This window comes from Schistosoma haematobium, chromosome 7, assembly GCF_000699445.3.
Source record: "Schistosoma haematobium chromosome 7, whole genome shotgun sequence".
NCBI classification, from domain to species: Eukaryota; Metazoa; Platyhelminthes; class Trematoda; order Strigeidida; family Schistosomatidae; genus Schistosoma; species Schistosoma haematobium.
In genome coordinates this window covers 16,213,238-16,238,389 of record NC_067202.1, presented here as the reverse complement: position 1 = coordinate 16,238,389, position 25,152 = coordinate 16,213,238, and the positions used below count along the sequence as shown (strand labels likewise).

Below are 25,152 nucleotides of genomic sequence, written 5' to 3'. Positions count from 1 at the left end.
TCTCCAGATTTTTACATCATCTGCAAACAATAATGTCGACGACCTAAGTAACAGTGGTAACTCATTAACGTAGAGAAGGAAGAGCAGAGGGCCTAAGATGGTGCCTTGGGGTACACCACTTTTGACCGGCTTCCAATCGGATAGCGTTCCATTGACCCTAACTCTCTGTCTGCGGTCACATAAGAAATTTCCTATCCACGCATGTACAGTACCTATTATTCCGAAGCTCGTGAGCTTCTGCATAAGACCTACGTGTGAAACCCTGTCAAATGCTTTGCTAAAATCTACGAATATCACGTCGACAGACAGACCGTGATCTAGGGCTGCTGTCCAATCCTCCCTCGCAATAAGCAAGTTAGTCAAGCATGAACGCTTGTTACGAAATCCGTGTTGCTCAGGAGCTAACAGATTGTGTAAATCTATGTGGCTTAGCAACCTAACCCGAATTATCTTTTCGAGTAACTTAACGACTATGCTAGTTAGACTGACAGGCCGGTAGTTATATACTATCTGTCGCTTACCGTCCTTAAATATAGGACTAACTATAGCGTCCTTCCAATCTCTAGGGAGTTGGGCGAGTGAGAGGGACATGTTGAAGAGTGTCGCAAGCGGTTTTGAAATAATGTCCGCAAGAGATGACAGCAACCGTGGATGTAACCCGTCAGGGCCCGGTATCTTACCAGGTTTGAGGTTAGTTATCAACGGAAGGACAGTTTCCTCAGTCACCTGTACGGATTCAATGGTTGGTATCTCGGTGTGAGTGGGACAAGTACTTGTTACAATAAACGTAGAGAAGACTTCGCTAAAATAATCTGAAAAAGTCTCAGCTTTTGCTCGATCTGATTCAGCTAGTAATTCTGAATTTTCGTGTAACAGCAACGGGGGAATACCATCACTACGTTTCATTTGCCGTTTAACATACGAAAACAATCGTTTCGGACAAGTACGGCTATCATATACTAACTGTCGTTCGTAAGTGGTACGGGATTTCGCTATGGTTTTCTTACAGATATTACGGTATTTTTGATACTCACGCTTAAATGGTGCATGACCTGTCAACAAGAATAAGTCCCAGAAATGTTTCTACGCTTTAACACCTTCCGGGTTTCCTTATTAATCCATGGAGGGCAATGTGATAGCTTACGTGCTGACCATGGGATAAACGGCGACGTTACGGACTCAAATGTAGCCTTTAACTTATTCCATTCATTTTCGATCAATCCATCCGCGTCGACCGACCAATCGGTCGAGATAGCACGGTTTCTGATTTCCGGAATATTAGCTCGCCAGATATTGGGACGGGGTGGAGCAGATACGAATTGTATAACTGGTAACGGCATTCAGCATATTGAGTACGCCGAGCCTCACCGAAACGAGGGTCTTCCCCAGATAGCAATCGGTTTATACAAGCTCGTGGCGAAATATTGAATATCTGAAGGTCGATGAAACCGGCGCGCTGTAGGGATCGCGCGGCATGACTTCTAAAGTTAGTAGACTATCATCGCTTGTTATTAACTCGGATCCTGTATATCTGAAAAGCGAGAGGTAATATAAACCATTGAAATACATTTTTTTCTAGTCGCATTGTTTACTCCTCTGACAAGTTTGTCGTTGTTCTTGATACACGCACAGGAGTCTCTCAGTTCTTACACGGACATAGAGACTCAGTGGTTTGGATTGTCCCTGGAATCGACAAACCCCATCATGTATGTCTCTAAGTGGTTTTCTAATGTTTCAGGTGATTTCTGGTGGTCTAGATGGAAAGCTAATCGTTTGGGATACTAAAACATTTGAGAAGGTCCAGGTAAGTTTTTGATCCATTGTACAATATCGTAAAGATTTTGAATACCAGGTTCCCAATAGACTTCTGCTTCCCTACTGCCACTGGCTACATTTTTAGCCATACTTGCAAAAACAAACGTAGATGAGTGGTAATTACGTATATTCTTTTGTAGATGTCGTGAAGTCATATGACCGCTCTACAGGAAGTTATGTAGACTACGTAGAATTCCCTCAGAATGCTATTATGGCGTATAAAGTATAAGATTTATGTTCTTAATCAGTTGTAGGATTCTGATTTTGTAGCATGTATAGTCGACTCCATCCTTATCGTATACTGGATTAACTTAAATGTCTCAGTGAGGTAATTCTTTAACTTTTAATATTAAGGTACTTATTTCCTCATAGTATTCTTCGGTTTGAATTGACTTTCGCCGTTTAAAAATAAACTCATAAAGGTCTTGTTTTCTCCAAACAATTTGGTTTTCATAAAACTAAGTTATCGTGAAGTTCATGCGACTGGATCTCTTCATAAATTTGAATGAACGAAAGAGAATATTACTCTCAGAATATGACAGATTCACTATATGTTACTCAAGAGTAAATAATAAAAGTCTGTAGACTTGTCTTTTATATCGTAAACTTGAATAGTAGATGCTAATGTTGATAAAATCTAGTGGCAAAAATCTATTAGCTTGAGCTGCCATTTACTAAATTTTATGTAACGCTTCATTTTGGGTACATTCACAAATTGCATTTCTCTATCTAAACAGTCGTAATTTAATCGAAAGTGTAAAGTGACTCTACTTGCTGGTGCACCGGATTTATTGGGCTCAAAATCGTTTGCAATGGCGCAGGTGCATACACTCTTTGTGTTCTCCCAAATTTTGATCTCCTTGTCTCTTTTTTTTCTCCTCTCAAATTTATTTCACTGTATTATACTCTTTAAGTAACATCTCCAAACACTAATCTTCCCGATTACTGCTTATACTCTTATTACCTCTACTACTGCGGGATTTGAATCGACCACTGCATCTCTATGCTAATGTGGTGTGGCAACTCGAACTGATGTACGTACGTACGAAGTTCTAAGTTGTTACTGACTGACTGATCGGATTTATTGGTTTCTTACTTATCTGTCCAGTGTATTCTATACATAAATACATCAAAGAATGAAATAAGTTTATCCTATCATCCTTAATTGGTCTTTATGATGACAAGCTTTTGTGTGCGCTCTTGTGATTATCATGAACTGTCACTAATGAACATAAAGCATAACTTATTGGTTTATTAACAATGGATACATTCATTCTTTCACTGCTTGGAAACATCCGTTCAGTCTTAGTAGTCCGTCTAACAGTACATCTTGTTAGCAGTCAAAGCAGCGTTAAACCTGCCATATATTTGCATCTGTTTCAGTTGCCATACCACAATTTTACGATGTCGTTGAGCAAATGAATATATACATTTCTTCCCACCATTCGGTTACCTAATTAAGTCAGTACTAACACTCATGCTTACTGGACGGCTGAATTTATCTCTATTAAAGTATCATTATTCGTGGCAGCCTTCTTCGTCTTGAAGTCATGGGATATCTTCCTTTTTACGAAGTAAAACTTTTTCATTCCAGGCAACCTCTGGGTTTTTTTGATCATATTGGCGTGTTTTATATCTAACATATCCTTACTAAGGTTTGTTTTTAGTGGATAGACTACATTCAGTCAGTTAATTTATTTTAGTCCAGTCTGATAAAAAGGTTGACTTGAGCTTTAAAATTCGATGTCTTTATGGTTGAGTCATTTGTTTTCTTTCGAGTAACGTTAATATGGCTTACATCAAATTGCAAATGTTTAATAAGGTTGAAGCCATACTATCTCAAACTTGACAACTAATACAGTATTATACGAATAGTTGGCCATGTTTTCCGAGTAGCAGTCATAGTAGTTGGACATACCTTTTGTGATGATTCGGTCGAACTTAAACACTTGTTTACTGAATTTCTAACATTTTAACTAAATGGCAGTATTCATTCTCTTTAAGGATGTTTATGTAAATGTCGCTTCGGTTTGGGCGCGCGGGCAATATTCCAGCCCTCACACAAATCGAATGACAAAGTGTAACACATATATCTGGTGCCTCCTTGTACCAATGTTAATGTAATCAAAGTAAATTTTACCCCTTTTCATAGGTACTCGGTTCCCAATAATGAAAGGCATTCAGAACAAAAGAATTACACATGCGTCGCAGCACATCCAAACGACTGCATCGTTGCTACAGGAAATGGTCTTGGTGAAATATTCATTTGGTGGAATTTATGTGCTCAAACTGATGATCATTTAAACATGCTAAACCCTGTTTCTGACGAGTGGACTGGGAATGAAAATTGCGCAGAAAATGATACTTTCGATGATGTCAAAAAAGCTATCAAAAAACATTTTGCAGAAGGTCGTTTATTCACTTATTACCCAGTTCATCCTTCTCATGTTAAAAGGTCTTTACTTCATTGGCATTCTGTACAAGTGACAAGTCTTTGCTTTACGTCATGCGGTTAGTTACAAATGTAATGTTTTTACGTCTGTCATATTATGTGTTAGGAAACTTGTTCGGTTATTTTTTAACTGAATGATATTTTTGTGACCTATAACATCTTTAAAAACTGTTTGATGATGGTGATAACAACCAAACGATATTTCGCGAGCTATATGGTTCATAATTTCCCCTAGATTCCTACATCACATGTATTGATTTCGTTCTTGTACCCTTATATCGTCTTCTGTCTCACTCTCTAATACTTATTCATACTTTTCATCGCGGAACATATTGTATGTATTATGCTCCCAAGGAATCGAATCGTGGAGTCAATTATTTTTATTAATAACATGTTCGGTAATTTTAGTATTTTGTTAGTTAACATGTATTATTTCAGAGAGCTACTTTTCATTCTCATTCATCCAATATAAGCACTTATTGGAGCCTGTTAAGAATTGAAAATGTGCTAAAATTTATTTTGTTTTACCAAAAGTTGTCTCGTGTGTTAAAATGAGCGTACTACGAGTTTGAAGCATGCAGTAATCAAAAGTCTTCTCAACTTACAGGCACTCATCTTCTCTCTGGTGGTTTGGAAGGTGTGTTGGTCAAATGGGATGTGACTGACTGTTTTGGAGGTCCACAACAGCGTCGTTTTCTACCTCATTTTGGCTATCCAGTATCTTCTGTTCGAAGTCATGGTGGTTTATGTGAAGATATGATATCTGTCAATTTGGAGAATAATTGTAAGTATTTGCTTACTATATATATTTTTGAAAATAATTATTGTCATCATTATCGGATTAAACTGTTTTTGGGAAATGATTTTGGTGACTTTTACTAATTTTGCTTACGGCATCCCCGGGTTCTTCATAGCAGTCACTGTCATAAGGCCAAAATTACTGTGGGATACAACTAATCAATGCTTCATATGGTACTCTGTTCGCTCTATTTTGGCATGGTTGTCAGTTGCACATTAATTTGAATATCATGCTTCTAGAAATTCTATTCTGTTTATATTTCGTCGAGCCGAATTTTGGTAATTTATGCACTTAAATCAGTTTTTTGTCATGCTCAAACGTTTGTGTAAAAGCGGTGATATCGCTCAGTTACTCTAAACCAACGATAGTAGTTTTGATCGATATCGTAAAAAATCTCGCCATACATATCCCACTATATTTCATTTACTTTGCGTTTACTATTCCGTCTTTGGCTTGTCGTTCCTAGTTTTGACTAATGTACTCCTCGAGTGATAAGAATAACCGTAAGTTAAGTTCGAGGTCATCCTAATTCCTATTTATGTACTGATAAACGCCCCAGCTAAGTTTCTATTATTCTTGTTCAAAAATGAACAAGAATTGGATGGAATTAGAAAAGAAGGCCCAGGACAGAGTGGGTTGGAGAATGCTGGTCAGCGGCCTATGCTCCATTGGGAGTAACAGGCGTAAGTAAGTAAATAAGTAATAACCACAGTTAAGAGGTCCAACAAAAACTTAAAATAATGGGAATATAGGAAGCCTAGTTACTTAATAATTGTACGATATGAGTATATATAACAATAATGGTAATAATAATCCAGAAAAAAGCAGATTCACATCATTAAGAAAACTTTTGTTTCTTTTTTTCAATTTATTTAAACTCATCAGCATTTCATATTATGGATGGAGCTTTCACAATAATCTACTCAAAACAAGGTTTTATGCAATTACCTAAACACTGGTTTCCTGTTACATTAACGATGCCCGAAAATTTAATGACTTTACAAAGTAAACTTCCACATAGAGATGATGAATTGTCTTCGACTTATCTCTTGACAAATGGTGGCTGTGGTAAAATACAACTAATGAATGTAAATGACCGTGAACATTGTGTTCAAACGGTAATCAATTATTATTGTGTGGATGCAGTGTTGATTAAAAACTTTATGATAATTTACTTTATTTATTTGTTTAAACACATAAACAATGGTACAAGGAGGCACCACACTTTGTCATTCGATTTATGTGAGGGTTGAAATACTGTCCGGGCGCCCAAACCGAAGCAGGTTATGGTAATAAATTCACATTGATTCCAGTGGAGTTCATCTGTATCGGGTGTGAGGAAGGTACCCACTGATCATAATGGAAGATGCTCGCGCAATATCGCGGATCAATTGAATTTAGACATTAACACGGACGAGTTCTTACTAAGTGGCATGCGAAATCGATAGTCCTGGCTTCGATCCCCGGTGATCACTTTGTCGGTGCCCACTGATAAGTAGTTCCAAATGAGGATGAAACAGCTATCCAGTCTTTCAAGATCAATTCATGATTTCTATGAAATTCGACAATCCTCACATCCCCATACAAATAATTGCAATAAGGCGGATGATATTTTACAGAAAGCGTTTATTCTTTTATCTAACAAACTTTTGCTTAGTCTTGGTTTGGTGATAAATACATTCAGCTTTCAGTTACTAAGTTCCAAGCACTGACCACGTCCCACTTACTTCGGTTTAAGTAACCAGTTAGTATTGGTCCTATTGCTACAATAAATTCAATTTTATCCAAAGTTCAACATTGTTGTGCCTTGATGTGGTATGATGTAGTGAATTTTCCCATAGTATTTCAATAAACGCCAACTAACTTTCAACTGCTGATTGAATTATAACGATAATTTTTCATCAATTGTCACTCATGTTGTAAATAACTTCAACGTCTGTCAACATCTTCATATGACTGCCCTATCTGTGACAGTTCAACAGTATTTCGGTCCACCATACAACAGCTTCCTTATCTCATGAGTTCCCACTCCTACAAAATATAAATCTCACAACGAAGATTTATTCATGATACAGTCAAATTAATTGGAATTACTGTCGAGTTTACTCGGTCTTGTATCGACTAAATTGAGTGATTATTCGTCGTAAAAATTATAAATTAAAGTAATCATCATTTGAACACCTAAACTACAAAGAGTCGATTAAAATCGATAATGTACACTGTGAGTACATTTCCACTCTACTCCTGTATTCAACTATCAATTAGATTTGGGTAAAAGGAAACGACTATTTAAATGAGATAATAGGTTGAACATTGACAAATTCTATTTACAAACAATTGGGAATTTTTTAATATGAACGAGAACACATATGAAGAACATAGAAGAACCCTTCCATAGTGTGGGCAACCGGGAAGTGAAGACCGCCCTCATACCTCTAACAGCACTCAAGACCACTGTATTCATAATCACTTTCCGTCTTTGATTCCTATTATTTCCCCTACCTCGAATTTCAACTCTAGACTCCCTCTTTTGACTTTCTTCTCAAGTGTCACCATGGCCAACGATTCTAGTGCTCGAAACACTGTCTCAAGTCTATACACATTAGAGCCTTCAACGTACGCACCGTATGTCAAATCAGTCAGCAGGCCTCCTTGGCTAAAACCCTGGAATCTCGTACCATTGATGTACGGTGTATCTCTGAAACACAAATACAGGATCCTAGTGTGGTCATTCACTTGACATCACCTCGCCGAAACGGAAACCCAACGAGACACACCCTCCGTGTATCTGGCGACCCGATGGTTCTCGTGGACCGGCGTGTGTAGACAGCACTGAGTACGAGGGCAGAACAAACACTATCATAGTGGGTCCCCGTTAACAGTTGCCTATGTGCTGTTCGGCTAAGAACTCGGGAGGATAGGGACACACTTCATTGCCTTTTCGTCATTTCTGTCTACGCGCACATTGACCGCAGCCCGGATAAAGCGAAAGATGACTTTTGCAGAAGGCTTTTTGAACTTCTTCAAAAACCTAAACGCCCAGACATAGTACTCGTAGCAGGTGACTATAATGCCCAAGTAGGTAGCTTAAACCAAACAGAAAGACATTTAGGTGGGTAATTTAGTATCCCGGCTCAGTGAACAGATAATGGTGATCGTCTGTTGCAACTGTGCTCAGTCAATCGTTTTTTTAGTAAGCACTAATTTTAAGCATAAGGAGAGACATCATATAACATGGTGACCCCCTGCACCAAACCAACGATCGACTCAAATAGATCATATTGCCATCAGTCACCATTGAAAAGGGTCGATAGAAGACTTTCTCGTTCTGGAATGCTTGCTTGGACTCCGACTATTCCCTAATACGAGCACGCATCTGATTGGGCCTCACGACTCAGAAAGTCCACACAAAAAGACCCATTAGAATTGAATTGATTGACGAGAAGGCCGAAAGTAGATTCCAGGAACAACTGAGGTCACACTTAGGTAGTTCTAAAAACGAGATGTTGCTTGGAAGGATATGCAAACAGCTGTGGAATTAGCAGCGACACCTGTTAGTTACTTGAACTAAATTGTTATCCAAAAGTCTACGGAACGATCTTGAGCAGTGGTGAGCAACGAACACATAAGAGATGGAGAAGGTAGTTTCTGTAGGTAACACCAGACAGCTTTTCAAACTAATAAAAGAAACTGGAATTAAGAAGTCATGTGTAAGTGAGACGGTTTCAGAGAAAGTGACATTTCCTCTTTTTTCTCTCACTATAGATTGATATTACTCACCAAAATCTTGTTGTCAGAAGTACGGATTCAAAACATCCAATTATACATGCTGAAGTATTACTAATGACCCAGTTGTGCACTGAAGTTGCATTTACGTGGTTTGTGACTTATGAATGTGTAAAAAAGTTAGCTGATCATGAACAAGGATTACCAATTGATGATCAGTCACGTTTAACTTGGTGGCAGTGCCGTGAATCAGAAAAAGAGAATGAGAATAAAGATCTGTCTTCATCATCAGTCGATGGAATTCATGATTTTGTTAAGTAAGGAAGCGTTTCGTTTTTATTAGTGAATACATTTCGTAATTTATATCTTAGATCGTTTTACTTATCATGATTATCTATGCATTTTTGTTCATTCGCTAAGCTTGCTCTCTTTGCTACTTCAAAAAATGACTTCTTAGACATCTAACTTCTACTATCGCGAAATCATCCTCGAAAGTCAGTGATCAGTATCGTTTTCGCCTGCATGAAAACAACTAGTTCTGAATTAATTCATTAGAATAGATTGATTATGTTTTTGTAGAATAATTTTTAAATAAAATATCACTTTGCAATTATCGTTTGTATTACATATTGGACAATGTAATTTGATATTTTGATGTGGTAATGCTAAGGACAGCTTAGGTTATCTAGTTATTTCTTCAAAAGATAACACCTCTAATATCTATTTCTGAAATAACACTTGGCGTTACATTATTGATTGTTATCGCTTCTAGTTCACTACCTTTATTATTTATAGATTTCTAGGTCATTAAACGTTTCTATATAAACAGAGTTGTACCTTTCCAACGTTTGATTTTTGTACAGAATACAAAACTCTTCTGAAAGTCCCGTGTTCTCTAACTATTATCATCACCATGTGGATCGGTAACTCTGAAGTATTGTTATGTATCAGTTTATTTATTCGTTTAAACACATAAATATTGGTACAAAGGGGCACCGAATACATATACACCACGCAAGTCACTTGATTTGTGTGAGGACTGTGATACTTCCCGAGTGTCCAACCGAAGCAGGTGGTTTTCGTAGGAGGCCACACCCGGAGCCTTCGACCTAAAGGTCCAATCCACACGGCAGTGGAGCATCGTAAGGAGATGCAGTCTCATGGTAGCCGGTCACCAACGATTGGTTCATACGCCATTTGTTCCCTCAGGGTACTGGAGCCCATGTACACCATTGGTTTTGAACCAGGGTTTTCAACTCCCGCAGGTGGACCCACCGTGTCCACCAACCCGGTCAAAGTGCCGGACATTCGCTTTTCGTCCTATCAATATCGTAAACACCCCCACCACGAGAAGGCAGTGATTGTATGCACGTGTCCATGTGAGAGCATTTGGAGAGGGAGAGCGGACTCTCCCCACTCTCGGCTGTACCAGGGCCTTTGGGGGCAGACGTCCGATTCTTTCGAGTTCATATGTGTTCTCGTTCATATTAAAAAATTCCCAATTGTTTGTAAATAGAATTTGTCAATGTTCAACCTATTATCTCATTTAAATAGTCGTTTCCTTTTACCCAAATCTAATTGATAGTTGAATACAGGAGTAGAGTGGAAATGTACTCACAGTGTACATTATCGATTTTAATCGACTCTTTGTAGTTTAGGTGTTCAAATGATGATTACTTTAATTTATAATTTTTACGACGAATAATCACTCAATTTAGTCGATACAAGACCGAGTAAACTCGACAGTAATTCCAATTAATTTGACTGTATCATGAATAAATCTTCGTTGTGAGATTTATATTTTGTAGGAGTGGGAACTCATGAGATAAGGAAGCTGTTGTATGGTGGACCGAAATACTGTTGAACTGTCACAGATAGGGCAGTCATATGAAGATGTTGACAGACGTTGAAGTTATTTACAACATGAGTGAAAATTGATGGATAAAAATTATTATTAGAAATTCGATCAGGAGTATTTCATGTTGATATTCTAATTACGTAATCATAGTTATCAAGACCTGACAGATATATAATAAACACTTTATTGAATGTTAAATTCTAGTTTCAATGATATAACATAAGTTCATCAGACCATTTTTATCAAATGTTCTCCAAATGCCCTGGTACGACTGAGATTGGGGATAGTCCGCTCTCCCTGTCGAAATGTTCTCACATGGCCACGCGTATACAGCCTCTCCCAGGGAAGTACTACTCACTGCCTTCTCGTGGCGGGGATGTCGTTTACGAAATTGAGAGGATGGAAGGCGATCGTCCCAAGCTTTAGCCGGGTTGGTGGACATGGACAGTTCACCTAGTGGATTTGGAAAACCCTGATTCCAAACCAATGGTGCGCATGGGCTTGTGGTGGTCAGTATTCGATATAATCCTTAACTTCGTATACAGTTCGTCTTGATAACCGTTCTATATAACGCCCAAACGGTATGTTAATCAGAAGTCAAATACGAAGTGTTGATTACGTTTATTGCGAGACCACACACATATATCCAAATGTACAGATGCGTTAAACAAGCATAGAAGAGTTGTGCCGAAAGGCAGGCAAGCAAGCGAAAGCCAGAGCAAGAGCGAGACAAGAGTGTGTGAGTTGAATATGAATAACATGGACATATATATACCATGTGAAATGAATGAGTAATCGAATCAAATAAGCGGTTAGTAGTAAGACTAGCAGAGTGAATAAATGCGTAGGCATTAAGCAATATTCAAACATACGTATTTCATACAAGCACAAAATAATAAGGGTACAATAAATTGTTATAGTGCGGATGACTTTGTCCGCTAAATGAGTTAGCAAAAGGGCTTAACTGAGTTAAATGAGAATAAACTCAATTGCACATGAGTCACTATAGGCTCCAGTACCCTGAGGGGAAAATGGCGTATGAACCCATCGTTGGTGACCGGCTACCGTGGGACTGCGTCTCCTTACGATGCTCCACTGCCGTGTGGATTGGACCTTTAGGTCGAAGGCTCCGGGTGTGGCCTCCTACGAAAACCACCTGTTTCGGTTTGGGCACCCGGGCAGTATCACAGCCCTCACACAAGTCGATTGATTTATGTGTCGCATATCTATTTGGTGTCTGTTTGTACCAATGTGTTCAAATAAATAAATAAATACTTAGATATCATTATTTGAATAATGCAACATTAAGATATCTAAGAGTATGATGATGTTTATTCATTTATGGTAATGTACCATTCGTCTATTAGTGTGAGTAATAAATATTCCATTGTTGAGATTATAAATCAATTGAAGCTAGACCACCATGGAAAACCTGGAAGCACTGGACGGCTGTTTCGTCTTATTGTGGGACTCCTCAGCAGTGTGCATCCACGATCCCTCCTTGCGGGATACGAGCCCAGGGCCTACTGGTCTCGCGCACGAGCACTTAACCACCAGACCACTGAGCCGGCATCCAATGGTGTTAATGTCTAACTTCAACTAATCCATTAAATTGAGCGACACATCCACCATCGTCATCAGTGAGTTACTATCTCACAACGGACGAAACGGCCTTCCAGTGCTGTTAGGTTTTCCATAGTGGTCTAGCTTCAATCGATTCATGATCTCAACAACTGAAATTACTAAAATCTCCACAAAACTCCCGTCTAATAAATATTCAACTGTTATGGAAGTACTTATTATTTGATTAGTATCATTGAAATACGAAGTAACATGTTTCAGCAGTTTAGTGGAAAGGAGTATGTAATTTGGTTCGAAGTAGTCTTGAAATTAGGTTTTTACTACTCTTTGGCTTTTGTTGGCAAGTTATATCTACGTTAATGAGATAGCTTTAGAATTGGTATTCACTTTAATTAGCTTTACAATTTGGAATGTTACCACCAATGAACCATTCGGGTCGCAATCGGACCGCCATCTGTAGGACTTATATTTAAAATAGCCTGCTTCTATGCCAGGTTGTGTGTTGAAGTGCTTTGTATAATGTAATGCGCAGTCAAGAGTATTTAGTGAAGCTAGATAAGATTCTCACACTCTAACTCAACCTTAAGTTTCTCAAGTTTGTAAACTAAAGAGCGACAAAACATTGTATTATAACTGATGTCGGTTGGTGATGAAAACGCTAATCCTAATTTGTAAATCCAACTGAAAATTCTGAATTAACTCAATACCCAACCCTTACGTTTTGCATTACAACTGATATCTATTGATGACGGAAGCTGTGGGGTAATAACCCTAACTCGTGACACTGACCCACCTCCTAATATGTAATATTGATTTTTTTTTCTTTACTACAAGGGATAATTTGACATGTGAATGTTAATTATTCACATGAAAGCTATTATTCCATTGATTTGTATTGTCAGTTCTAATATAAAACTAATCAGCGTTTCCTGACTGCAATAATCGGTTACCTAAGGTAGTCAGTATAGTATATATTTACTTCTGACTCCTCCATAGAAGCAGGTAAACTGAATATAATACACCTAAAATTGGTCTAATCTGAAATGTTATTCATTAAGTTTTTGTTAGAAATTAGTCTTATTCGTCTTTAGTGTTTTAATGTATCAATGAGTGTATCCCATTTTCTCCTTTAAACAAATCGTCATTATCAATAATTATGAACCGTATGTTATTTAGGTTACTAATTAGTAAGTAAGTGATTGTGTAACATTGATGTTTGAGGGAGCTTTTTTCAAATAGTATCAGTGTTTTCTTTATCAAAACTTCATTGAAGATTATTTATCGTTCAAATTATGTTTAATATTTTCGTGTGGGAATTTTCTTCAATCTTATTTAGATTCACTTCAGTGGATACTTATTCCATGTCACATTTTGGTTGTCCTGCTGTTAGTATGGAGTTTGTTCCATCAGAGAAAAATCAATTATATGTTCTGTTAATGGATTATCGACTGATGATATGGAATTATAATATTGAATACAGTAAGATTTATTGTTTTATTCATTTGTTTTAATTCAATCAGTCGATAACAACGTAGAACTTCGTACGTACGTACATCAGTTCAAGTTGCCATACCGCATTAGCACAGAGATGCAGTTGTCCATTCAAATCCCGTAGTGGTAGAGGTAGTAAGAGTATAAGCAGTAATTGGAAAGATTAAGGTTTCGAGATGTTATTCAAGGAGTATAATCTAGTGAAATAAATTTAGGAAGAGAAAAAAGAAGACATGAATTGACATGAAGAAATCAGAAGATTAGAATTTGGGAGAACAGAAAGAGTGGATGCATCTGCGCCATTGCAAATGATTTTGAGCCATGTCATTCAAGGTCTCTAACTATTGGTTGCTATCATCGCCCGGTCCTCAACCAGGTCGTCTACACCTACCAACATGATTCAATCCACTTATCAGTGACTTCATGGATTTGTGCCATATTTTGGTCTGGCCGCCCCTAGCTTTCTCCCAACCTACTTCTATACCACTGAACATCGCACGTCGGGGCAGTCGGTGGTTGGGCATACATAACACATATCCCAGCCATCTCAACTGATAAAGTATCACTACTTCAATTGATTTGCCATCCTTACCTAGTGCCCGTTTCCTAACAACTGCATTACTTACTCGATGGTCCCAGGTTATACGAGCAATGTTTCGAAGACACCCATGATCGAATACTAGTAACCTACGAATATTCTTTACTCTTACCGGCCATGTTTCACTGCCATAAAGTAGGATGGAACGAACCGCTGATCAGTAAACACGTCCTTTGGTTGATAGGCGAATATCTCGCTTACGCCATAAAGGACACAAGTTGGCAAAAGCTAGTCGAGCCTTCTGTATCCGTGCTGAGATTTCGTCAGACACCAGACCACAAGGGCTGATGAGACTCCTAAGATAAGCGAAGCGATCAACACGCTCAAATACTACTTGTTTTAATTATTTAACTCTCAACCTGTTTAGATGAAACAAATATGCTGGAACATAGCACATAGTATTCTATTTAATAATATATTCACACAACGAGATGAGATTACCATGGAAAATTTTAGAGTAGTTAGAGTGTTATTAGCAGTAAAAACGATTAGATATGAACGATACTATTCAATAAGAAAGTATGAATTTATAAAATAAAGAAACATAGGATCATTAAGAAAATTCGGAAACATAAAACAGTGGATACACCTCAACCAAGTCTGAGTCTTGTTTTCCAGCTATAGTAATTACAAGAATCTAAACCAGGCCGAGAGTGGGGAGAGTTCGCTCTCCCTCTCGAAATGCTCTCACATGGCCACGCGTATATAGCCTCTGCTAGGGAAGTCCTACTCACTGGCTTCTCGTGGCGGGGGTGTCGTTTACAAAAATGAGAGGACGACAAGCGAATGTCCGGAGCTTTAACCGGATTCTATACCAATGGTGCACATGGGCTCCAGTATCCTGCGGGAACAAATGGCGTATGAACCAGTCGTTGGTCACCGGCTTCCATGGGACTGCATCTCCTGACGATGCTCCACTGCCTTGTGGACCAGACCTTCAGGTCGAAGGCTCGGAGTGTGGGCCCCTACGAAAACCACCTGTTTCGGTTTGGGCACCAGGGCAGTATCACAGCCCTCACACATATCGAATGAGATTTGTGTGGCGCATATATATTTGGTGCCTCTTTGTACCATTATCTATGTGTTGAAATAAAATAAAATAAACCAGGTAACTTATACCTAACAACATGACTCAGTTCAATGGTTAATCATTTTATGGGCTGATTTCATATCTTGGTTTGGCTACAGGTTTCAGCTATTCACTTTCAGATAAGGGACAATAAGACTGTAAACTACGCTTTTTTAGATCAATTACGTTTCACTCGAGTTGATATTTTAAGAAGCCGAAACATTAACGTTTTTTACTTTTACAGCGAAAGATCCCATATACTCCCCATGGATTCCAGCTTCATGTCATCTTTTATCGTATTGTAATCAAAACTCTTCGATCCTACCACCTGGCTCTCTAATTATTCCCTTCAATGTACAATCTAATGTAAATCAGTTCAGTACATTGACAAGTTTTTTAGTGTATTCTGGTCTTAATCTGACTATTTTGAACTGGAATCAAATTTTACTCGAAAGTAAGTTCAGATTACCCTATTGTAGTATAATCATTATTAACTCATTTGTCAAGTACATATTGATGTATTCACCTTTGATTAAGCGATACTACTACCCGTTTACCCAAACCGAAGTGGGTGTAGTGGGTTTCGAACCTGTGACTTAGTGTCACCAAATAAGCGGCCATCTGTTTTGTTACTCAGTCATTTATAAACGTTTTCTCTCTCTCGCTCTACAAAATGCAATCCGTTCAAGGCCTGTGTTGATTTCGTTATCAATATGTAGTGGGGTTTGACATCCTCCATTTTATGCAGACGTGTTTACCTTGCTATTGTTGTAACTCTGACATGGTTGTATGTTTGTATGCTGTATCATATCGCCTGTTTAATATTTCCAATCACCAATGTTTTTTGAAAGTGATTTGATCGTATACCAGAACGGAATACAAAACGGTGAGAAACATTCAGTCGGACTATGTTTGTGCCAACGAGAGTATGTCTTCACTTCTCCGTTTATTTTGCACTCTTCTTACTGAACATTATAGTTGATAAGTAAACTAATCTAGCCGATTGCAGCTCCTTAGACAGTGGATAGTGGCAGTTGTTTGTTCCAAAAGACACAATTATTGCAATCATGTATGTATCATTTAGTCAATCATGGTCAATGTAGATCCTGCTACACATGTTCACTAACTCAAGTTGCCATACCACAGTGGCATGACGCAACTAAATTAACAGATGGATAGGAAAGGAATCGAAACAATGTAGTGACGATGTTAATTGTCAAGAATGAACACTGAGGATATACTAAGAGAAGATAGGAAAGCTGTAGGTGTGGATGAATACTACAACCGGAGATGTAGAGGAGGATAAAGAGTGGATAGATCCACATCATTGTGACTGATTCTGATCCATTTCACTCATCGTCCCCAATTATCGTTTGTGATTATTACTCGAACTTCAATGGCTAATGATTTCATAGACTAACGGGACGTTTTGATTTGATCTTCATGCCTAACATTCAACTAATCTACCACAATTATTGGATGTATTGCACAACATTTCCAAGTTTGGGTGGGTGGTTAGCTAGCTATCCATTATTCTAACATTCCTTCAATAATTCATCACATCTGTCTGTTTAGTTTAGATTGATTAATGTTCTGTTCAAATCATTCTCGTTTTCAGGCAATCCAAAAGTTGCTGCCAGCATTTGTCTACGAGATAATCTATTGAATCTGTGGCCAGATTCAAAGAAGAATAATATTGATAAATGTGTTATTGTCTCTTATACGGATAATGACGATGATAATGTTACACGTTACCTGGCTATCACGGTTCGTGGTCATGCTCCTAGATCAGTGAGTGAGCGTACTTCACTTGGAGCTTTGTGCCTGCTAAAATGTACACCTTCCAGTGTTGAAATGATGTCAGTTGTTCCAGATGTACTAGCGACGTGTTTAACTTCACATCCGAGTAAACCTTGGTTAGCTGTGGGATTGAAGGATGGAACAGGTTGGTTTGTGTTATAAATAAAAACGATTTAATTTTAATTTCGTAATGCTGTTTTATGCAGTAAAGTACTTCCTGAAATCATCCGTTCGTAGTTTTGAGGTTACCTTTAGGAAAGTTACCACAACGTCGGTTAAAATGTGTTTTTAGTAGTTGTTGGTTGAACTGGTCTGTCGTAATGGCTGAGTTTATGCACATTGGTCGGAACACTCGTTCCTCCAGGTTTTATCGTATTGACCATGTCCGTTGAGCAGTGACGAAACGAAAATAGGAGAATCATGATTCGAGGGTGTAGTGATTCTGCTGACTGCACAAGAGTGTAGTGCTAGTAAGTTGTTTTCCTCAGACAACCAACATGTGTTGTGATGCTGGTTCTCATCACAGAAGGATGGGTTTAGAGAAGGTGGGGACTGAAAATAGTACACTTCATCTCATCCCACAGATTCCCGTAACCGGTTGTAGTTTTGAAGTGGGAAGCTAATATATCTAACACTGTTTAAAAAATGACAGTTTGTAACTCATGTCAAGCAGTCGTTCCTTGGACAGTATAGTCGCATTCCGAGGTTATCTAGACTTCAATATAGCTCAGAAATATAAATTAGAAATGGGATAAATGAAAGCACACTGCAATTCTACATCTTGAAGAAGATAAAGAGTGGACGAATGTGTCATTGTGATCGATTCTGAAGGATGTCACACAAAGTCACTAGCCACTGATTTCAAATATACTGAAACGTCGACTCTTTGAATCACTTAACTTGTAATAGCTTCTCACCTGAGACTTGTATTAGTTGGACGAGCTATCTAACTTGTGTTATAGGTAGTTTACCAGTATGAACTGATACTCAGGAATAAACCGAATGGCAAGAGGTATGTTTATGTTCACCAACATATATGATTTATCCAAATTTCAGATTAAGAATTCTTTATATTGCTCCCACTGTTAGGTTACGTAATTATGGAATCCGTTAATCAGCGTTTTAACTTATAAATGCTATATGCTGACTTCATAGGATTGTATATTGAGAACATTTGCTAAGAAGATTATAAATAACGAATATGGAGAAAGGCTACTACTGTTTAGAAGTAAACAAATTGTTGTTATGACTAAAGTTCGAGACTTGGTTTTCGTCGTGTATGTGACTTGACATTTGGATTTATTTGCGTTCCAGTGTTGATCTTTTTATTGAAACTAGAAGTCAGTGACTCAGCAGATAAAGCGTCGAGCATTTATAAGGCGAATGATACTGACTTCAGGTTCCGATATGAAAAATGCACACCGAGAGAGATTTGTCCAGTTGACAATTCTCGAATAGGATGAAACTCATATCCTACACTTCACTGCTAGTTATAACTCATCTTTTTTAAAGGTGAAACTTGTGACAGAATAGTTAATATCAAGGCAATTCACTCAGGATTCACATTCAGAATAAAACATAGCTCCATCAAATTTCAATAGTTGAGGATCAAGAGTTGAATAACTCAACTCGTTATTCATAATAATATAGATCATTTTTTTTAAATGTCGTCTATTCTGGTTTCATCAATTGTTTAGGATCACTTTCAATCAATTAACTTCTTCCTTTCTTCATTCTAGTTACCATTTATGAAGTTCAATTGAATTCAAATATAAAATTGAATATCATACAATCATTGGGAAATCTTGTTTCTCAACCATTATGCGATCGAACACGTAAAAGTGGAGTAAAGAATAAACATAAACAATCAAATGGAACAATGTTTGTATCCCTTTGTTTTATTCCATTGAATAATGATACAATGATAAAATCAATCAACGATAATCATAATCATGTTCAATTGATAGGATTAATGAAAACATTAATTGGAAGAGAGACAGGACGATATGATTTAGTTTATTATGGAACACGTAAACAAATACAGAAAAGCCTAGTAAGTCTATTTGTAATGTGATGGTTAGGTTTTCTTTTATCTAAGCAGGAAATTCGTTATTCATCCTAATAACGATTTGTATAACTTGTAGTTTTAACGAGATGTTTATCTATGATTTGAAGAACGATTATGATGCATAGCAGTCGACTCTGTATTACGTGATGGATGGGTGTGAAACTTGATCTGTAAGAGTAGCAGCAACAACCTCTGAAACAATAGACCTCAATATACACAAGGGGAAAAGCAGAGTCCTGAAATATTACATTGAGAACGCCAACCTAATCACACTTGATGGAGAAGCTATGGAAGATGCGGGAACTTCCACGTACCTGGTCAGTATCATCGATAAACAAGGAGGATCTGATCCAGATGTATAGGTAAGGATTGGCAATGCAAAGACCACATTCCTACAGTTGAAGAACATATGGAACTCAAAACAACTGTCTGCCAACCAATATTAAAGTTAGAATCTTCAATACGAACATCAACACAGTTCTACTACACGTAGCTGAGACTTAGAGAACTACCACAGCCATCATCAAAAAAGTATTTATTTATGGACAATTGTCTATGTAAGATACTCAAAGTTCGTTGACCGGATACCATTAGCAACAGACTATTGTAAGAGAGAGTACAAACCAACTTCCACTTTCAAGAGGAAATTAGAGAAAGGCGTTGCAAGTGAATAGGACACACATTGAGGAAGTCATCAAACTTTATCACAAGGCAAGGAAAAGGTAAAGAGGAAGACCAGGAAACACATCCTGTAGGGAAATGAAAGTAGATATCAAAAGAATAATTGCCAATTGTAAAGGATTGGATAGGACAGAGTTGGATGGAAAATGTTAGTGGGCCGCCTTTGCTCCTCTATGAGAGGTAACAGGCGTAAGTAGTTAAGTAACAAGGCAAAATAAACAACTTGTTTAATGAGGTTGTAAGTCTTCATTAATTGAGGCATGTGTTGCGAATGCTTCACTATTGCCTACATCGACGTCCGGTGTTAATTGCTGTTAGAGTAGGCTAGAAGAAAGATGGAGCAGCCGAACTTAAATGTCCCATTAGTCAAGAACTGTTGATCTAAGTCTTGTCGGTAAATGCACACTACCTGGTTACGGTCTTCTTAATTTCTGCGATCGTTGTTTGGAATGGTTATGTAACATTGCAGATTCAGCCTCTAGTTCTAATCTTTCTGTAGATGTCAAGTTCCACTCTTCCTTTATACATACCTTCTCGTGAGAACAAAGAGTATAAGAGCGAATCATAGTTTATGATAATTTCTTCTGCAAACTCTACAGTTATAAATCCAAAATTATTACAAAACAGTATTCAATTTGACTTAATATATGTTATAAGTTGAAAACGGTAAATCTCACGTTTATTGGGATTGGTATGGGTTTATGGTAATCACTAACTGCGTAATTGGGATTATTCCATTACGAACATAAGCGAATAGGAACCTGAATAGAATAGACATCTTTCACATACAACAATACTTCACCGTGAATAATCTACATCCTCATAAGAGGTAGAGAATACAGGATGTTCAGGATAGCTTAATATTCGAAGCAGAGGTCGAAAAATTAAATAGAAATACTCTGTTTATGCAATTACACCCGGTGACCTTGTAACACACAACAAGGTTAGCAAACCAAAGGTGTTGACAATCAATCAGGTAGCAGCATATTTTATTGCGTTAATATAATTTGGGAAAGTGTCGTTAAGAAGGTTGTCCCTTGTAGAAAGAATTAACATGCACACCTCGCCTTATCCCATGGATATCCGTCTCCGGCGGTAAGGTTTCGACAGCTACAGAGCTAACACGAAAATTACTCCTAAAAAGGTTGTATATGACTGACCTCAAGCAGTTGTCTCTTGGTCACTCCGGTCACGCTCTTAGGTCATTAAGACCACCTCTAGTCCAATCTCCTTTTCAGGTACCTCCAGAAGAACCCTTCCACGATGTAGGCAACCGAGAAGTGATAACCGCCCTCATACTTCTAACAACACTAAGGATGATCTACATCGTATCAATGAGTGTATATTGACTATTGTATAAATTTACTATTTTCCTTCATTAAACATCATTTCTCATTCAACCCATACTTTTACAGATGGAGACTACAGGGTTAAATATACCACCGAAACAACGAAGCTTACTACAATTGGTTGATACAGCAGCTCCTGTGAAATTCGACAATCATATACGAGCAAATAAACGAAAATTAAATTCTGATATTCAATTGGAAAATACTTTGAAACAAATAAGTGAATATCCTATTTATACAGCTCCACCACCTGATCAACTATTACACCAACTTATGCGAAAACAGTGAATTATCATTTTATATGTAAATAATTTGTTTACTACAAAAATAAAACGATGTAAATATATGTGTACAGTTGTTCTTATATTCCGGTAAATCAAGTTTCACTATTTCACTGGCCAATCATTTGTTAAATCACAGGTTATTCACGATCCGATTAGACCATTGGTAGTGACGTCTCAGATTGTGAAACTGAATGACTCGAGTTTGAATTCCACCATGGTGTATCAGTTCACTCGAGAATACAGACGAGGGCCAATTAACATGAGACCTAAAACATGCCAGAGTTTTTTGTTGATTATCCTCAATTATCTAACATCTTAAGATGGTACATTTGATGTTGATTCATTTCGACTAATGGTCACATTGTTACTTGCTCAACAGAACTCAGTCAATATAAAACAAAAGACTAGACAATCGTGATATTTATCGGTACAGATGTTTTAGCACTGAAGGAAAATGATGAAAGTCTGTTGTTATCATTTATGATTCCTCAGAACAATAGTCATATTTTCCTACATTCAAACCATTCAATATACAGAAGAAAAATATTATAAGAGAATGACAATGTCTTAGTTAATATAGCTGAGAACCTAAGCCATCGGCCAAGGTATCAAATAATTGCCTTCACTATACTTCATTATGACCTTGTACTGTTTATTATTCCTTGTATATTGTAATACACTTGACAATTCATAAATCAGAACAAGCTATGGAAGCGAACAAATATTCCAGTAGTCTGAACAACATCAGTGCTTGAAGTCACTAACTTGTAGTCTGAGCCATGTTGGTAGATGCAGACTACTTGGTTGGGGTCCGCGTGACTATCGTAACCAATGGTTGGAGACTTGGTGACATGGCTCAAAATCGATCACAATGGCGTCGGTGTATACACTCCCTGTCTTCCCTTAAACTAAGAGATTAAAATCGCTTCATATCTTTCTTTCTACGAACCAATTCTTTCTTCTTGTATTATATCTCTATATGCAATCTTTCTCTTATATATTATCACCTTTGACATAACCACTGGTATGAATCCGGTGTTCATCTTGTTGTGCTGATGCGGTATGGCAACCTGGACCGATGCACATATGTGCCTGGTCCTACGTTGTAGCTGACTGACTGAACAACAAAGAGTTTATTTAAAATTTTTTATGGGAATCTTCGAGTATCCTCTTTATATTCACGATAACGCTGACAAGTTAAAAGTGGAACAATCAGCGTACTCCCGTCTGATCCTAACTTAAGTATTCAATAGTCAGGACTTTGTCATGCTAATAACAGATTTCACTAACACTTAATAACTGATGATAATCCACAGATTAAGAAATATATACTATATTGGCTAGTTAGGTAGTGAAACACAACAGGGTTGATGGTATTTGGAACGATTAAGCATCCAAAGTAAGATCCAAGAAAATGTATATTAGTAAAATAAGGAATTTTGAAGCTTTAGGATCTAAAGTTATATGTAGTGAATACACTTGCACTATTGAAAACAATTTAAACCACATCATTTAGTCTTTAACCATTAGTTACGATAATCACATAACCCTAACCAGGTAATGTGTACCTACCTACATTGCTGGGCCTTAAAGTCAATGAACTGATGCCATATCTGAACTTTGCCCACCATAGCTTTTTTAAAAATCTACTACACCGACCATCGTCGCTGTTACGTCCTTGATTTGTCTACCCACTCTTGGTGCTGAGGATAACCTGTCTAATCTAGATTAAGACCTTGACGAGGTAGACTGACCGGCTGAACCTTGAGACTAGTACGCATGAGTTCGAAGTGGGGTATAGAGAAGAAAACTATTCTATCACCTGATTGGCTGACAGGCAAACAAGTGAGAGAAGACAAGACAACTGGAACACTACTCAACTTATTCCCGATTTCAGATTGGTGTAAAAGAGTACATGAATAAATAGATAACTGACCTGACCACAACGTACAGTATTTCGGAAAATACAATTATGTCCGAATTTGGGAAGTTGAGTACAAAATAATACGTTTAAATTACAATAGCTTTGGAACAAAAAAAAAGTATGGCAGTGAATCCCACACCAAACGAAAGCTTATGATCTTAAGAATAGATTAGGGGCAAATATAAATGTTACTGTTTTCCAATCTCTGAATTAAATGAAGTCCCGAAAAATATCTTTAGTAGTATGTCAAGGGTTTTTCTTTCTCTGTTCACATCAGTCGCCTGCTAAGGTGGTCGGTAAATGGGTACACCTAGTACATACATAAATATCCACTACCTCGTCAATTGATTTTCCATACTTACATAGTACTTAAAGAATAACCTCGGAATTATAGTTTGGGTCTTATACGATCAAAAGAAAACCCCCCAATGAACTTGATTTGTCACGATTTAATTCCTCATCGAATGTAAACTCCCTTTCTAATACTTTACAATATATATTTTATCAACCCAGATGTATTTCATGTCCTGTAAATGAAGTTTATTGATGCCCATTATAATTGTTTAACAGTACAAGTTGACATTGATGTTTCCGTTGTCAGACAAACAACTTTTGATAAAGCGCATAGAACTTATAGGGTTTTTTAAATGAAGTTAGCTAGAAGGGAATGTGTCTTTTTAAAAGATGTAAATTATCGTGGTGTGAATAGTGAAATTTCATTAACTATTAACTATAATATGTTGGTACTTTCTTAAAAACAAAAACAAAATGAAAATCACTATCTGAAAGCCTTAGAATTACACACTGAAATGTTTGTTACTTCAATTAGTTTAGGACTCTCTACACCATCAATATCAGAACATATGTTTTGTCTATAAGTACTGTCAGGCTTGAAAGAGTCCCCCAAATGCCCTAGTTCGACCGAGGGTGAGGAGAGCATTCTCTCCCTCACCATATGCTCTCACATGACCACACCTATGCAGCCTCTGTCAAGGAAGTCCTACTCACTACCTTCTCGCGGAATTACTGTTGTTTAGGAAATTGAGAGGATGAAAAGCGAACGTCCGGCGCTTTAAACGGGTTGGTAGATATGGAGGATCCACCTAGGGAAGTTGGAAAACGCTCATTCCAAACCAATGGTGCTCATGGGCTCCAGGATCCGGAAGGAAAAAAAAGGAGTATAAACCAATCGTTGGTGACCGGCTACCATGGGACCGCATCTCCTTTTGTTGCTGCACTGCCTTGTGGATTTAACCTCCAGGTCAGAAACTCCGGGTGTGGCCCTCGGTTTGGGAACCCGGGCAGTACCACACTCCTCATGCATATCAAACCACTTGTGTGGCGAATATCCATTTGCTGCCTCGTTGTTCCAATATTTATGTGTTCAAATAATTAAAGAGGCCTAAAAGGACAGATCATATTTCAGTGGACCGGTGATTGTTATCAGGATTTCACCTATCCGTTATAGAGTGTTTTTTGTAAAGAAGCTATTTGAGAGGGAACCTAATTTTAATTCATCTTTCAAAAGCGATAGTCAATTCTACCTAAAATGAGTCAAGTATTGTTTTTTTTAAATGCATTACATGATCCATGAGTTTGTTTATTTTTATTTAACTTGGTGTGTGGTAATGAGAGTAAAAGTGACTTATCCCTAGGT

General features: G+C 37.6%; 1 protein-coding gene across 2 annotated transcripts; it reads left to right on the top strand.

The window, feature by feature from the left end:
* Positions 1 to 1,424: 1,424 nt before the first annotated feature.
* On the top strand, positions 1,425 to 21,637 carry MS3_00009710 (uncharacterized protein; the record flags this gene model as incomplete). 2 transcript variants are annotated; one of them, XM_035733242.2, is made up of 15 exons in its annotated part: positions 1,425 to 1,545; positions 1,580 to 1,706; positions 1,739 to 1,804; positions 1,839 to 1,920; positions 1,956 to 2,038; positions 2,070 to 2,143; positions 3,968 to 4,326; positions 4,875 to 5,051; positions 5,952 to 6,184; positions 8,832 to 9,109; positions 13,568 to 13,710; positions 15,634 to 15,843; positions 17,008 to 17,334; positions 18,929 to 19,242; positions 21,354 to 21,575. In XM_035733242.2, the coding sequence occupies exons 1-15, from the start codon at positions 1,475 to 1,477 to the stop codon at positions 21,573 to 21,575; spliced, it is 2,766 nt and encodes a 921-aa protein (XP_035588226.1). In that variant the 5' UTR covers positions 1,425 to 1,474. The 2 variants fall into 2 exon arrangements, with proteins under 2 accessions (XP_035588226.1, XP_051064546.1); XM_051218110.1 differs by having other exon boundaries at positions 1,739 to 1,920; positions 21,354 to 21,637.
* Between the last annotated feature and the right edge of the window lie 3,515 nt (positions 21,638 to 25,152).